Below are 16,661 nucleotides of genomic sequence, written 5' to 3'. Positions count from 1 at the left end.
GAAAGGTCTCACAGGTACCGATTCATAGCCTAGGTAGACTTTGCTCGGGATTTTATCCAAACCGAACGTGAGGATTACCGAGGTAGTATTAATCACTTCACCGTTACGCTGTGTTGTAAGTCGTCGACAATCAATGACACCCTGGGAAGCCATCTCCTTCTTAATTTCGTCTGGTTCGACATATAGTAGGTCGTAGTGGCTGATCACACCCCTAGATGTATTTAACCCTTTAACGTCAGGTGTGCCGAATTCGGCACATACCTCCAGAATCATTTTGTATCAGTAGCTAAGTGAGTTATTCCACAAAAGCCCATTGAGACGTTTTCGGCACATTCGTATCTGCCGGCTGCACTAAGTGTCGCTACCAAGCGGGGAAAGGTAGAACTCCGACGACGATCGGAATAAGTCGAAGCAAAGCACATGGAAAAAGTTCACTTGCTGTGTTTTTTTTTTAGTTTTTGGCTTTCATAGGTAAGTTTATGTGTTTATAAAATTTATTTTGCATTCTTTATGGTTTTAATTATTGTAATATGTAATCGTGACATGTTAATGTTTCAGATTATTGGAAATTGAAGGAAGAATAAGTGTGTGACGAATTCGTCCCTCTGGGCTGTTACGGCAATACAGCAATGTAAGTCAATAAATCGCCTCTGAAACCTGATATAAAATATTTTATAAATATACTTCGTGATATTGTCGTATTTATATAATTGAGTGTAAAGAGTAGTCAAATGGCTAGTTATAACATTTATTCTTGGCATTTTTAGATATAGTATTTGTACCCTATTTCAGATAATGAATCCTGATTTTTTTTATGGGAAAAAGAGGAGGAAAGTCGTGCAAAATGTCATTGTACCACCGGAGGATAGTGATGATCCTCATGCTGGTGAAAGCTCAAGCGATGAAGATGTGGAATCAGAGTCACCTGATGACTCCGAAAGTGCTTCAGATAGTTTTTCTGAAGATGAAACAACGCCAGAACTTCACCCTGTCGAGTCTGTGGGCAGAAAGGGAATAAAAAGGTTGCCAGTCTGGAAGGCCACTTGTGGTGCTGACAGTCCAAAAACGTGTCCCCTATGGCTTGGACAAATAGATCCTGCAGAATCAGTTAAGCCCCCAGTTGATTATTTTTTAGAGATATTTGATAGAGAAATTATTACCCACATTGTGGAACAGAGCAACCTCTATGCATTACAGGTCAATGTGAATAAACCTCTAAATGTTTCACCAGAAGAAATTGAGCAATTCCTTGGTTGTGTTATGTATATGTCAATTTTTAATTTTCCACGGTCTCGAATGTACTGGGGAGTACACACAAAACTTAATGAAGTATCATCAGTTATTTCACGAAATAGGTTTGAGGATATCAAGAGCAAGCTTCATTTCAATGACAACACAAATATGGTTGGAAAGGACAATCCATTGCATGATAAATTGTTTAAAATTAGACCTATATATGACCATGTGGTGAAAAAGTTTCAAGCAATTCCCCAAAGTGGAGTGTTGTGTGTAGATGAGCAAATTGTACCCTTCAAGGGGAAGTCTACATTGAAGCAGTACAACCCAAAAAAACCATACAAATGGGGATATAAAATTTTTGTGCTCTGTGATACTAAGGGTTTAGTTCACAATTTTGAACTATACACAGGTAAAATCACTCCTTTGCCTGGTGTCACGGACATAGGAGCAAGTGGTAATGTTGTCCTGAATTTAGTTTCAATTTTAGAAAGCAACAAAAACTTTACATTATATTTTGACAATTGGTTCACCTCGTTGGCGCTTCTGACAGAATTACACAAAAAAGGAGTATATTCTCTGGGGACAGTTAGATGCAATAGAATTCCAGGGTGTAATCTTTTGCCTGACAAGGAACTGAAGAAAAGAGGCAGGGGCTCAATCGATGAAAAGGAAGCCACTGTGGATGGAGTAAGTGTCAGGGTCGTGAAGTGGTTTGATAACCGACCAGTTACATTGATGGGTACATTTGGTGGTGCTCATCCGATGGGAACTGTACAACGATGGGACAAGAAGGGCAAGGGAAAAGTTGAAGTTCAGTGTCCCAGAATGGTAAAAATGTATAATGATTGTATGGGTGGCGTAGATTTATGCGATGCAAATCTGTCAAGATACAGAATATTTCTCAAGTCGAGGAAATATTACCATAGACTATTTTTTCATTTTGTTGACTTGGCAGTGGTGAATAGTTGGTCTCTTTACCGGAGAGACTGTGACTCTTTGGGCATTTCCAAGAAAAAGCAAAATGATTTGCTGGAATTCAAGATGAGAATAGCAGAGGCTCTAACAAAACGAGGAAAAGACATTCTTTTGAAAAAGAGGGGCAGGAAATCACATGACAGCGTGGATGCAAAATTTGAAGCAAAGAGAAAGAGAGGACCAGCCAATCCAATACCAGAAACAACTTGCCGAGTTGATGGTGTTGGCCATTGGCCACAGGTAAAAGATGTCAGGCAGAGGTGCAAAAACCCTGGTTGTTCAGGGAAAACTGTGTTTCTTTGTACTAAATGCGATGCACACTTGTGCTTGAACAAGAATTCAAATTGTTTTATTAAATTTCATGAAAAATAACTTGGTTCATTGTTATTTTTACCAACCATCTACTGCAGTTCTTCAAATACTTCCCCATTGATTTTTATATTTTGCTGAAATGACAACAGAAATTAGTGCATCCATTTTAGAATAAGTGTTTGATTATGATGTGTAACTCTCTCCAAATTTATTTCACTAAGTAATCAAATGCCATCAGGCATATTATTATGGATACATTGTTGTTTACTTTTTGAAAAAATATCCGTTTTCCTCCTCACATATTACTTATTATGCTGCCAGCTGATATTTGACTGTAATAATGTTATTGATGATTTACACATTGTGCATTGAAATGAATTATAGGTAAAATTTGACCAAGGATATTCCCATGTTTTGTTAGTAAGACTAATTGTTGTAAAGAGGCAGTTAATGAGGAATTATGTCTTTTTAATCTAAAAATGTATGACGGGTTGCCTACTTACTGTTGAAGCCTAACTGTTACGGGAATGCCCAATGTACCGAATTTGGCACATACCTCAATTTTTATCAATTTTGACAAAAAAGTTTAAAAAATGGGTAGGTGTGCTTCCTATGGTCTCCCTTGATTAAGATTTGGAAGGAAAAAATTTTTTCCTTGGGTAAAAAAATTGTTGACCATAAAGGGTTAAAGTACGGTGGATCTCGACATTGATTGGTATATCGTGCAACTTTTCTACTTCTAACAATTTTTCGGCTTGTACGTTATTGGCTGTTTCGATTAATAGGGAACCATCTCTTAGTTTCTTTACTGAGTTTGGCTCTCCTGGAATGATGGCTTGAAGTGCTTTTTTAATGAAGAAGGGAGAAACCTTTTTCAAATTTTCGCCGTCCTTGGAGCATTTCAATGACAGAAACCGTTTTGCTCTTTCGAATAACTGTTCTCCTCCGCCCGTGTCCGGGCGGGATCTCTTTGGTAGAGGAAGAATTTCAGACTCCATACTACGTTATATTTCATCCCCTGGGCTCCCCACCCACCACGGAGCCACACATTCGGGACGCCACACCGAGATTCGGTGTGGTCGCCAGGGCTACCCAAGGGACATAGGAACCTTCGAAAGGGGGTCTCTTTCGGGTTAGAACCTCCAGCGCGGGGGCCCTCCGAACCCACACGCCTTCAGCCGCCCTACGGAGACCCCCATATCTCCAGCACTAACCCGTCCTGGCGTACGCTCGGAAGGAGCCGCCAAGCTCCCCAGCCGCCAGGAGCCGATTGACCGAGCTGGGCTCTTCTCGGCCGCCCGTTTTGCGGGGAATCCAGGGCCGAAGTGGGGTGTTGAACTCCGGCCCATACCGGGTATCCGACGCCCAGCTGGGTGCCGGAGAGCTCACCCACCAGGATCCCCTTCTTCCCCTTGTACGGGTCTCCACGCACGGCAAACACGTGGGTGATTCTGGACGCCAGATGTTACGGCTACTCAGAGCAGCAGAGTCACATGCTGTCTGGACAATATCCGAGCGAGCGACGGGGTTTTTTTACGAGCTTGTCTCCTCGGTGGGCTCGGGTCCGTGGGGGCGCGACTCCCCAAAGGAAGAGATTACTCTCTTCCCCCCGTGCGGGGGTATAGAAACGTAATAATAATGAAAGAATTATTATATATATTTTTTTAAATGACATAACCAACAAAGAAAGAAATCCAAGCAACCAAATTGTAAATAAATAAATAAAAACACCATCAGACTTAAAGGTAAACTTTGAATATGTATTTCCATGTATTTTAATGTATAACAACTGTAAAATTGCCTGTATTTAACTAATTTTGTATCATACATTATCATTTTTATAGCCCTGAGGATGGACAAATATAATGACCGAAACGTAGGCAAAGTTTGACAAAATAAACAATATTTACATTTGACCCACATCTCGTGATTTAAAAAAAAATATATATATATATAATAAGGGGTCGTAAAGTATAAAGTTTGAATTATGAAAGAATTATTATAAGGCTCGGTGAAGTGTGCAGCCATGTCGCTGCTCTGCTCTTTTAAGTTGAGGCAGCATCCACTTTGGGCTACTTAAATGAATCCTGCACCAGCAAAGCCTGTGTATGGAACAAATATTACACTAAAAAGGTCAGTGTGATTAACATAAGCGGATATAATATTGATGATATATTGTTAACTAGATGCTCAAAACAATAGCTATGTGAAGAAATTGATGTAGTTCATTTTCGGAAGCCATCGAAAATACTCGAAAATGAAAAGGAGACTTCGTTGATTTCCACTAATTTATTTTTTCCGTACGACATGTTTCGAACCAAAGTAGGAAACCTCTTCCCGAAGGATAAATATAGGTGTGCATTCTGTAACAGTGCCAACCTCAAGAAATTCCTCGGGAATACGAAAGACAAAGTGCAACCTTTGGAAAGGAGTGGCGTTTATGAATTAAAGTGCAACAACTGCAGTGCGACGTATGTTGGGCAGACGGGGCGCACGTCCGTGAGAAGAGTGGCAGAACATACGAGGTGTTACCTACATTGCAATCTGGAGCAAGATAATTCAAGACGGCAGTTAAAGAATACTTGTTCAAGAGTCATTGGAAGGACTTTCACACGTTCAAATACTTCAATGACGAGTTTGAAGCGCTGCACCTGCAATACGGAAAACAAAATAGCAACTTAATGCGACTTGAGCATATTTTCTGTGGTTTGCAGGCAAAAAAAGTTTTCATGGTTCCCAGTACTTAAGCACCATGGATGAGAATCACATTAATGTTCTGAGGTTTGGATTACCTGTGGCCGTTTTAGGCGTTGGCATTCAGGCTCAGAGACGTAGAAATCGGCGCAGGATGTGGTCGAGGAAATGATTAGTAGGAGAGAAAACGGTGTGATGAGCTTGCTGAGCACCGAAGTAAGGACTTAAGACCCAGAATCCTTTCGGAATTTTTTGAGGATGAGTGAGCCAAATTTTAATGACTTACTCGGGAGGACACACGGAAAAATAGCGAAGAAGGATACGGTGTGTCGGCAGTGCATACCTGCGAAGCACAAACTCGCGGTGACCCTTCGATTTTAAGCGACCGGTGAAACCTTCAAAAGCCTTCAAAATTCCACCAGGATTGCACATAATACAATTTCTTTGTTCGTTCCCAAAAGTGTGCACAGCTTTGTATGAAGCTCTAAAGGCCGAATTTTTGACCCCGACTGACGGGAAAACCCTTTCGAGTCAACCAACCTTCCCCCCTCCCTCCGTCTCACCAGCGCTGCCCTCCAACGATTTTTTTCTCAATTCTCAATACAACCTCCACTTCGGGTTTCCATCCCAACACCTTCCCCTCCCCCTCCTGACACCCACTCCTTCCACTCTCTCCCCCATCCCCGTCAAAGAGTATATATGTTCGCTTACCATCCAATTTTTGTACTTGATAATGACCTCTATGGTTCGAAACATGTCATACGGACAAAATAAATTAGTGGAAATCAACGAAGTCTCCTTTTCATTTTCGTTTAAAGGGGAGGTTTCCCAGTGTCGAAGTAGATGCTTGGAACCGGGCTAGATTGAAAGGCCCAAGTGCATAGTCGTAGCGCCACGTTATAATGAACAGTGTTCCATCTCACTACACAGAGCTTTGTGTGTTCTCAGACAATTGTGGAGGAGAAAATAAAAACCATGCATTGATCAGATTTCTTATGGCTTTGACAGACATGAAAAGATTTGAAAAAAAAACTGAGCAAGTTTTCCCTGTCAGAGGTCACTATTTCTTACCTCGTGACCATGATTTCGGTATAATAAAAAGAGCTCTAAAAATCACGACAGGAATTACAGCCTCCATGAACTAACCAGCATTGTTATTCGGTCAAGCAAAAAAAAAGTTCATAGTTAAATAATTGGACACCAACGAAGTACTCGAGTTCAAAACTTATTCTACCATGTGAATGCCTTTCTTAGTACAGATCAAGCATTATCTAAATATTTTTTTTCAGGCTGCAGCTGCTATTGAGAAAATCGTTGCTGCCCCCAATGTCGAGACGTTGGAAAACGACGGCAATAATGGAGTTGACCCAGGGGAGGAGGACAGCCACCTATTTTCAGACTATGATGTGGACACATCCGATGATGAAGATCCTGACACCAATATTAATGATGCATACCAAGATGGTGATCATCCATTGCGGAAATTAATGGATTTTCTACGCCTCAACAATAATTCATTTGAAAAAGGATTACGATAAACCCAGGTGAAATTTTCTTAGCTGTTGTCAGCCATGCTGTCGTACACAACCTATCAATGAGTGCTACTTGTGCAATATTCGGAATGTTGAACTTCATTCTGGGAACATCAATATTTCCGTCAACCCGATACTTGTTTAAAAGTTTGTTTAACCCCCATGCTGATTGTGAGGTCCATTAAGTTTGTGAGAAGTGCAAAACCTATTTGGGAAAACACACTGGTAATGGCACCTTTGCCTGTAATGATTGCGGCCATAAGAACATTATTAAGGGCTACAGGTATGACTATGCTTTCATCACTCTGGATGTGAAAAGTCAGTTGAAGAGGATGGTCATAGATGGTGATCTGAAATTAGCTACTGATAGGAAAACTGTGAGTGAAAGCTATGGGGATAAATTGTGGTAGCATGTACAAAACAATAGTCCCAACTTCATCAGGTGTGGAGGATGTCATGTATCTGTTATGTACATTCAACTGCGATGCTGCACCTATTAATCGCCACTCCCGCACCACAATAACCGGTGCTATTGATGATTAATGAGGCTTCCATCAAGTGTCGTGGCAAGAACATTATAAATGCAGGCCTGTGGTATGGCAAGGAGAAACCACGCATGGAAGTGTTCCTGAAACCCTTTAAAAATTTATTCAATGACTTGTGTGAGGTTGGTTTCCCCGTCACTATTGGGAAAAGGGTGACAACCTTTAAAATGTCAGCAATTGGTTGCTGTGTTGACAGTGTTGCTCGTGCCCCAATGCAAGGGGTTACAGCTGTTAATGGGTATTACTGCTGTAGCTGGTGCTCAGTGAAAGGAGAGGAGGTGCACGGTACAATTAAATACCCACTAACTACTGCGGAGCCTGATGTTCGAACGGAACAATATTTTTAGAATGCTGCCAAGAATTGGCCAGGACAAAAAAAGGGTTCTTGGGGTCAAAATGGTGAGTCCACTCATTAATGTCTCATCGTTTTCCATGGTATGGGGTTTTGTGCCCGATTACATGCATTGTGTGCTCTTAGGTACTGTACGCAGATTTTTGAACTTGTGGAATGATGGCACTGGTGCTCCTTACTACATCGAGAATCCAGTTAACGTGAACCTAATTGATTCATTTTTAAAAAGCATTCAATCACCCCAATATTTGAAGCGGGCCCCTGTTCTTTTAAGTGTAAGGGGAAAAATGAAAGCAAGGGAGTTAGAAAATTTTTTTCTATTCTATAGTGTTCCAGTGCTTAATGGGGTCTTAAGTGCCCCTTATTTCCACCATTGGAAACTTTTAGTTAGTGCCTGTAACTTGTTGTTGCAAGATGTAGTTCCTGATGAGGACATAGACACAGCAGATTTACTGCTGTTGGAATTCGTGTAAAACAGAAGAATTGTATGGGAAATATGAAATGACATATAATATCCATCAATAATTGCGTATGGCCGAGAGTGTCCGTAGGTGGGGACCACTCTGGACAAGGACAGCATATGCCTTTGAAAGTGCATTGGGGGAGATGACTAGGGTTATTAAGGCAACAAGAGGTGTACCTCACCAGATAGTGAGGCAGATGGAGCTCAATTTGTCTCAGAAATTCATTGCACGGCATGCTGCCATTGGCAATGGAGCATCTTCTTATTGCTCCAACTTACTAAACTTTCGCCATGTAATGAAGAGTGATCTCTTGGGCCCAGACGTTGTTGCCTTGGGCAGTGGTGTTCCTTATCATGGATCAAAATACGATTTGCATGTAGACTCCCCTCTTACGGAGTACCAGAGAATCGTGAGGAAGGGAATGCTCTATTCCAGCTACTCAAAGAACAAGGAAAGCCATACAGACAATTCATACGTTGAATTGTTTGATGAGAGGTTTGCTCGCATTCTGCACATCATTGTTTGCACTGAGGAGGATGGAAATAATACTATATTCATCTTCATGCGTGTGTGTAAGACAGTGGTTATTCCCAAGATAAAGCACATAAAAAAATGTCAAGGGTATGAACAGACAATATCCTGTGCTTTTTCGAAGGTAAAAAGTGTGGCGGTAGCAGTTGGGAAGGAAGGAGACTTATATCTCTGCTCCATTCCAAGGAAGCACTTCCTGATGAATTTATAATGTTTTATACATGAAGAGACTCTTTCTTGGCATATTTGAGCAATGAATTCTCAATTACTTAGGCCGGAGTGGAGCTGACTCTAGGGCACATTCCTCGAACTCCTCCATGTAAATATTGGCGATGGTCAGTGAGAATGGAGATGCCATGGCCACTCCATCTGACTGTTCATAAAATCTCCCCTCAAACATAAAGTAAGTGGTGGTCAACATTTGGTGGAATAAATTCACTGTGTCAGGGTCGAATTTCTTCCTCAGCAGTTCGAGGGTGTCAACAATGGGGATTTAAAATGTAAACCTCGCACGCAACGTTTCAGCCTATGAATCAACTGTTTATCAAGTACGCTTGATGATTTTTAGTATTTTACATTTCTGTATGATACGATTATTTTTATGATCAGTGCTCATCCTTTCTGGGTGCCTTTTATCAATGCCTCCCCAAATTTATTTGTGTTCGTATTTGATAATCAATGCGTCAATGTGTTTCTTAGTCATTTGAATTTGCCTGCATTGAATTATGGTCGGCATTTGTATTTCTTTGGCACCATCTTTTTTTGTTGTCTACTTCCGAGTGCCTTACATGTTGTGATGCGTTTTAGCTTAGTAAATGAGATGATGAGTATATCCTGGTGTATCTTTAATTTGGCGTGTCTATATTTATTCCTTACCTCGCTCTAAGAATTTACCCTGTTGTTAATCCTTGGTATTACATATAAAAATTAAAAAGATTTATGTACAAATAAAAAAATTGACAACTGAATCCTTCACGTTGCTTGATTGCGATTTTTTCCTATCCCCACAGGAGATACTGTAATGTGGTGCACATGTATAAAACATCCACAGTTACTGCTATTACTCATGCAATTGATAAAATACTGGTATCCATTGATAAGAGAAATGAAACTATGGCTTTATTCTATGATTTTACTAAAGCCTTTGATCTTGTAAATCATGACCAGCTATTGATTAAACTTTATAGATTGGGCATTAGGGGTATTCCGCATCAATGTATAAAATCATATCTACACAATAGATCTCAGGTGGTGACCATAAAATTTGATGGAGTCAAATATACTTCAACTGCTCGCCATTCAACAGTGGGTGTTCCACAAGGATCAACTCTTGGTCCACTCTTATTTTTATTATATGTAAATGACCTTTCATCATCCTTATCTTGTAAGCACAATAATACACCAGTTTTATATGCTGACGACACGACAGTGATAATGTCATCCAATTCTGAACAATCATGAAGGGAGTGTACAAGAGGCTGAAGATAATAGTCAACATAGGAAGAGATTCGTTCTGTGGGGGAATTTAAAGAGGAGACGATTGGGCGACTAGGATTGTTGGCCTTGTGAATTTTCGGTAGAATGTAGAAGTGAGGGGTTCGCGGATGGGGTGGAGATAATAAGGAAATGCCACCACTAGAAAGGCCTTCTTTTGGTGCTTTCCTTTTTAAAAAGGATTGGATGTTTCGGTGAAAGGCAGGGTTGAGATCATGCGAGGTAGGTGTGTAGGAAGAGGTGTCAGAGAGTTGTCTTTGGGCTTCGGTTAGATAGTAGGTGGAGTCCTTTCTTCCTACATTAAAGATACGTGCGATTTCCTCAATCGCCTCCATTCTACCTCTCTCCCGGTTGATAAAGACATCATTATGGTCACTATCGACGTGACCTCACTATACACCTCTATACCTCATGTAGAAGGCCTTGCCTCCCTTCGACACTTTCTTGACAATCGACCTACTCCTCAGATACCCAGCACTGACTTTTTAGTCGATCTCTCTCACCTAATCCTCACTAAAAACGCCTTCTCCTTCAACGATAAACATTATCTGCAGATCAAAGGTTGCGCCATGGGAAGCAGATTCAGCCCTTCATACGCAAATTTATTTCTTGGTCTCCTTGAAGAATCCTTCCTATCATCCTACTTACTTCAACCCTCACTTTGGCTTCGCTATATAGATGATATTTTCCTTCTCTGGCCTCATGGAGAAGACTCACTGAGCTCTTTCATTTCAGCACTCAATGAATTCTCCGAACTATCCTTTACTTCTAACCACTCCCCCTCCCGAATAACATTTCTCGATGTTACCATTTCCCTAGAAAATAAAAGTTTCATCACTTCAGTCCACATTAAACCTACTAACAAACAACAATATCTTCACTTCAACAGCTGTCACCCCTCACATACTAAACAATCCCTTCCTTACTCTCTCTCAGTAAGAGGCCACAGAATTTGCAATAATCCTGAATCCTTGGACATTTTTCTTAATAATCTTCACCACTCCCTTCTTCGTAGAGGATATCCTGAGAACCTTCTGCGTAAGAAAATCCTACACAATACTTACAAACCCAAAATTCATACCAAGAAACAACCCACACATCTCTCCCTTTCCACCACATACTTCCCGGGCGTGCAGGCTTTGAACAGAATCATCAAAAGCCTTTTTCCGATTCTTTCTAACAATGTCACTACTGGAAAAATCTTCTCTAGCTGTCCATCCTTATCCTTCCGTCGGCCGACAAATCTATCTTCCATTCTCAAAACGACTAAACCACTCTCAAGGTTCACCACCCGTACTAGCTCTTTACCTATCCCCAGCCAACGACCCCGGTGCAAAACGTGTGCTATCCTCATTACCCAGTCACTTCCTAACAAATTTCTTACTTTTCCACTTCCTTCCACTCCGTCCCCCACCTGTACAACTAGTAATGTGATTTATATCCTTTTATGCAATTCCTGCCCCGCCTTCTACATTGGTTTAACCACCACCTCACTCAACCTACGGATTAACAACCATCGAGCTTCAAGCAAACCCACTTCCCAATCTGCTTCGCTTCCGGTCCCTACCCACGCCTTTTTCCCACAATTTAGAATTTGAGGATTGCTTTCACATAGGAATACTTGCCTCTCTCCCACACTCCGCCTCACCGCTAGAATTGAAAACTCTTGAGCAGTCTTCCATCTGGCTATACCAAGCTTTCAACCCGCCTGGTCTTAACAGGGCCCACTGATCTCTATAGCCTTCTCCTCTTTCCCATCCCCCACCCACTCCCTTCCCCTATCTTAACCTAATCCCCTCAGCCTTTGGGCATCTTCTGTACTCCTCCTCAGTCTCTCCTTGTCTCCTTCCCGACGAAGACCCAAAGGGGTCGAAAATTTGAAACTAACGTGTGAGTCCTCTTTTATTTTTGTCTATGTTTTTGTGGCCTGTCATTGCATTTATTTATATTTATATCACCTGTGGTGTCCTTAAAAAGTAACATATATATATATATATATTGCTAACTGTTATGTATGTAAAGAATAACCTTAAAAATTTCACTTTGAAAAACATTGTACAGTCATTACAATAGGTCACAAAGTGATATTCATCACAATTTTGTACGCACCAGAGTTGCTAAAATGGGGCCCAAAGAAATGGGCATCAAACTTTTTAACAAATTACCGACAGATATTAAAAATGTGAATAATTCTAATTTGTTTAAAGCCAAGTTGAAAAAACTACTTCTGTCTAAAATGTATTATTCAGTTGATGAATACTTTGACGATGCATTTTAACTCTTTATGTAAATATGTGAACAGGTAATTATTCCTGATTATATCTGTATTTACACGTATTATTGACGTGCCTTATATCTTGTCCATTACTAATATACCAGATCGTTGTGCAAATAAAGATATTATTATTATTATTACATTAATGAGTTTTATTTTCTAAATTGTGATTGGTAGAAATATAATCATTTATGGATGGCGTTATTTCTTTCACTGTCACACTTAAGTTTATTCTTTAAAAAATATGGAATTCTAATTCTCTGGTCAAAGTTACCATGCTGCATGCTGTATTTCTAATGCACAAATTTAATTCCAAATAGGTAGCCATTTCCTCCATCAGTTAAGCCCTGAGTGAAAAATAACTACCGAGCCCTTATATACTGTAACTTCTGGGAATATATACAAGGGGTATCCAAGAAAGCATGTACTTCATACTTAGTTATTTAAAAATATAACCATCTATGGAATTTCCACAATAATAATTACCTGCATGGATTCCAAGTATATTCCTAAACAGATTTTTTTCCCTTAGGGAGTATTTCCTGCAAAAATTTTCTTGATAGGAATATGAATCACTGTATAAAGGAATTCTAATTCCCAGTAGGGATTTCACTATACCATACAGGGAATCAATATTCCCTGCAAGGAATCACAATTCCTCTTAGAGAACCTCAATTCCCAACAAGGAAAAATAGATCCCTATGGGGAACTAAGAATCCCTGCGGGGATCAATGGGGCATTTTAAACAGGGTATTCTTACATTACCTTGTATATATATTTTTTCATCCATAGTTTTTATCCTTCAGTGCAGAAGCATGTTTGAGATCGGAATAAATGGTGATGTACATAATTACAATTCTAGAGCTTCTAAAAACTTCAGGATTGTCTCCCATAATCTCAACGTGCATAGTAAAAACCCTGTTTATGCTGGTGTAAGTTTTTTCAATGCATTACCTAAGGAATTAAGAGAAATATGTTCTATAAGTGTCTTTAAGAAACAACTGGTATCTGGTGAGCATTCTTGCTATTCTATTGATGAGTTTGTCATTGCATCTGAATATCTAATTTTTACTTTCATTGTCTATGTTTTGTTTTGTGTACCTACTTGACTTGTTCTATACATGTTGACCACATGTCCTGGAACCAATAAAGAATTATAATAATTATTATTAGTATCAGACCAACTGTTTCTGTTGAAGTCCTTCGGGGACTATACTATGGAGACTTTTATTCCCACGAAGCTTACAGCATAATTTTTTGGGGTTCATCCTCTAGGGCCTTGTTCATTTTCAGAATTCAGAAAAGAGCCATTCGGCTAATGACTTTTTCCAAACATAATGCCTTCTGCCGTCCCGTTTTCAAAAAATTGGATATATTACCACTGCGATGTGTATATATTTTTCATTTACTTGTGTATACAAAAAGAAATCTATCCCATTATGTTAAGAACTGTGATGTTCACCATCATTCTACCAGACAAGTTGATCAGCTGCATGTTTCATATGTGCGCACCAGGAATACTGGTGCTGGTCCAAACTGTATGCGCCTTGAATTCTATAATAAATTGCCAGTTGAACTTAAGGCACCATTAAGTGCAACTGCTTTTAGGACCAACCTCCTAAAATATATGAAACTAAAAATGTATTATTCTACAGATGAATTTTTAAACAAAGTTTGACATACCTTGTATCATTGTATATTTGTATTTATTGTATATATATATTCTTTAACCTGACGTGTCCTATATCAGTGTAACCCTTGTACTACTAGATCTCTGGACAAATAAAATGTTGTTGTTATTATTATTATTACTATACAGTGAGCTAAAGGATGAAGTGTGATATATGCAAGCAAACACTGATTGTAGCTGAGAGTTTGGGACTTTACCTGTTAATGGTCACATAAAAGGAAAAGAAACCACAAAAAAGCCAGTTTTATTAATGTTCACTTACTTGACAGCCAAAAGCTATTCAATTTTTTAGAAAGGGTCAAAATTTGTCTAAGGAAAGGCAACAAATCATTGAACAGTACAACCAGTTGGTGATGGGTGATACTTAGGATATGATGTTATATGGTTATTTATATGCGAGAAGACCACTGACATACTGGAAGAAAGTAGTCTTCTAAGTGGTTTCCAGAATGGTACTAAATGCATACATTACTCATAAATCAAGCAATATTGTAAAAAATGTCAAGATTGCAGTTTATAACTGAAGTAATAGACAGCATTCAGGGCAAATAGTTACATAGAAATAATAACTGCCACGTCAGATAGAAAAAGTAAGTGTTGTAAGTGGTTAGAAAGATAGTGGCCCCATCCAATGAATGATAACAGATTATGTTAAACGTGGAAAAGGCCTACATGGAAGTTGTGCTTCTCATCACAGTTGTAAATGACAGTATATTCACTTGAAAATTTGAAACATTGCCATTTTTTCCTCGTACCGTAAAATGGGCTAACTTCGGCCAACCGGGGTAATTCCGGCCATCAGGTTGCCTAACCTGAATTTTAATGCTACCACCTAGTCAGGTGACGTTTCAACCTTTTGAATTAATGCTGTGTGTATCGATAGATGTCTCTGACGTTATTACTGCCCCCACGTGTCTATTCGCGCGAAACCTTTAGTACAGTGACAGCTCATTCCTAGGCAGTAGTGAATAACGCAGCGTGAAGGTGTAAAGACAAACATCTGTCCAGCTATATCTATATTTTGAAAGTTAGTCTCGCTTTAGCCGTGACATTGGGTAAGTATCTCTCAACATATTTTACAATAAAATACATTTAAATTCCAATTAGTGTTTGGTAGAGTAGGATTCATGTTCATGGGCATGAATTTTCAGGGTAACTTCGGCCATGCCGAGAGCACCCAAGAAGAAAGTCGGCGGTCGCGCCTATTGCAATTATAACCCCATTTACCTAAAAAATGCTCTGGAAGAGATTCGGAAAGGCAAAATTTCAATCCGCCAGGCCTCCGAAAAGTATGCTGTTCCTAGAACAACACTTCAGGACAGAATGAAGGAGATTCACGTGGGGAAAATCGGGCGCCCTTGCGTTCTTTGTTTAGAGGTTGGTTAATTTTTGTATCATTATTGTCATATCAACATTAATTTCCTGATATATGTAGATGTTGTGACACTCCTAAGCGATGGCACCATAATTTTTCTGATTTAATTTTACGTCGAGCGGAGCAGTGTTGCCGCGTTCGCCCACTCCGGGCCGCCAGCGGCCCGTCACCTATTCCTCTATGCAAAGTATAAACTCATGCAATTTATTGCTGCGAATGAAATGACAAATGGCAAGAATCGGCTACTCACTGGTAAACCAGATACTGCTGGTCACCAATTTTCTCTTCTTCTAACTTTAATAAAGCATTGGCACTTAAATGCATTTTAATTTCGCACTCCGAAAACGGGTTGTGAAAAATTATGGTGTCATCACTTTTTCTGTGCGTCCTAATGCCATTTCGCTATTCGTATCCAAACTCGAGTGCACATAATGTCTGGGCCGAGAGTAACTTCAAATTTTATTCAATTAGGAAGAAAATGCTCTTGCACATGGACTAACACAATGTGCTTTATGGGGATTTCCTTTGACACCAAAGGACACGAGAATGGTTGTCAAAAACTACTTAGATAGAAAAGGCACAACCGTGGCTGTCTTCAATGAAAATTTGCCTGGAGAAGACTGGGTAAGAGGATTTTTGAAGAGGCATGAAAATCTTGCATTCCGCTTTTCAGAGAATATTAAACGTGCCAGAGCTTCAGTTGGAAAAATTGAAATAAATTCATACTTTGACAGTTTGGAGAAGTCCCTTGAAGGTGTTTCCCCGCATAACATCGTCAACTATGACGAAACTAATTTTGTGGATGACCCTGGGAGAGTCAAAGTTATTGTGAAGAGAGGAACGAAACATCCGGAGAGAATAACCGACACTTCCAAAAGTGGGGTTTCAGTCATGATGGCAGGAACAGCATCTGGAGATCTTCTCCCGCCGTATGTGCTGTACAAGGCAAAACATTTATATCCAGGCTGGACTGAGGGCGGCATTGATGGGTCCCGTTACAACAGGAACGATAGTGGTTGGTTCGACCTTGAAATTTTTGAAGATTGGTTTTTAACATTATGCCTTCCTTACATTAGAAGATTGCCTGGAAGAAAGGTCATAATCGGGGATAATCTTTCCAGTCACCTTTCACTGGAGGTAATTAGGCTGTGTGAGAGCAATAACATTGGTTTTGTCCTTCTGC

At 39.9% G+C, this 16,661-nt stretch overlaps 1 protein-coding gene across 1 annotated transcript; it reads left to right on the top strand.

The window, feature by feature from the left end:
• The first annotated feature begins 444 nt into the window (after positions 1 to 444).
• On the top strand, positions 445 to 8,122 carry LOC124174238 (piggyBac transposable element-derived protein 3-like). The gene is made up of 4 exons (XM_046553330.1): positions 445 to 631; positions 793 to 2,529; positions 6,510 to 6,684; positions 8,037 to 8,122. The coding sequence occupies exons 2-4, from the start codon at positions 796 to 798 to the stop codon at positions 8,120 to 8,122; spliced, it is 1,995 nt and encodes a 664-aa protein (XP_046409286.1). The 5' UTR covers positions 445 to 631; positions 793 to 795.
• Positions 8,123 to 16,661: the final 8,539 nt, after the last annotated feature.

The sequence above is a fragment of the Ischnura elegans genome, chromosome 2 (assembly GCF_921293095.1).
Source record: "Ischnura elegans chromosome 2, ioIscEleg1.1, whole genome shotgun sequence".
Classification (NCBI taxonomy): Eukaryota; Metazoa; Arthropoda; class Insecta; order Odonata; family Coenagrionidae; genus Ischnura; species Ischnura elegans.
This window is presented reverse-complemented; position numbering and strand designations above follow the sequence as displayed.

Bases quoted from the DNA above. Each gene is read 5' to 3' on its own strand.
- LOC124174238 (XM_046553330.1), top strand. From the start codon at position 796: ATGAATCCTGATTTTTTTTATGGGAAAAAGAGGAGGAAAGTCGTGCAA. The intron at 2,530-6,509 runs GCACACTTGTGC...ATTTTTTTTCAG, and splicing joins TTCTTTGTACTAAATGCGAT to GCTGCAGCTGCTATTGAGAA. The intron at 6,685-8,036 runs GTGATCATCCAT...GGAAACTTTTAG, and splicing joins TAATGATGCATACCAAGATG to TTAGTGCCTGTAACTTGTTG.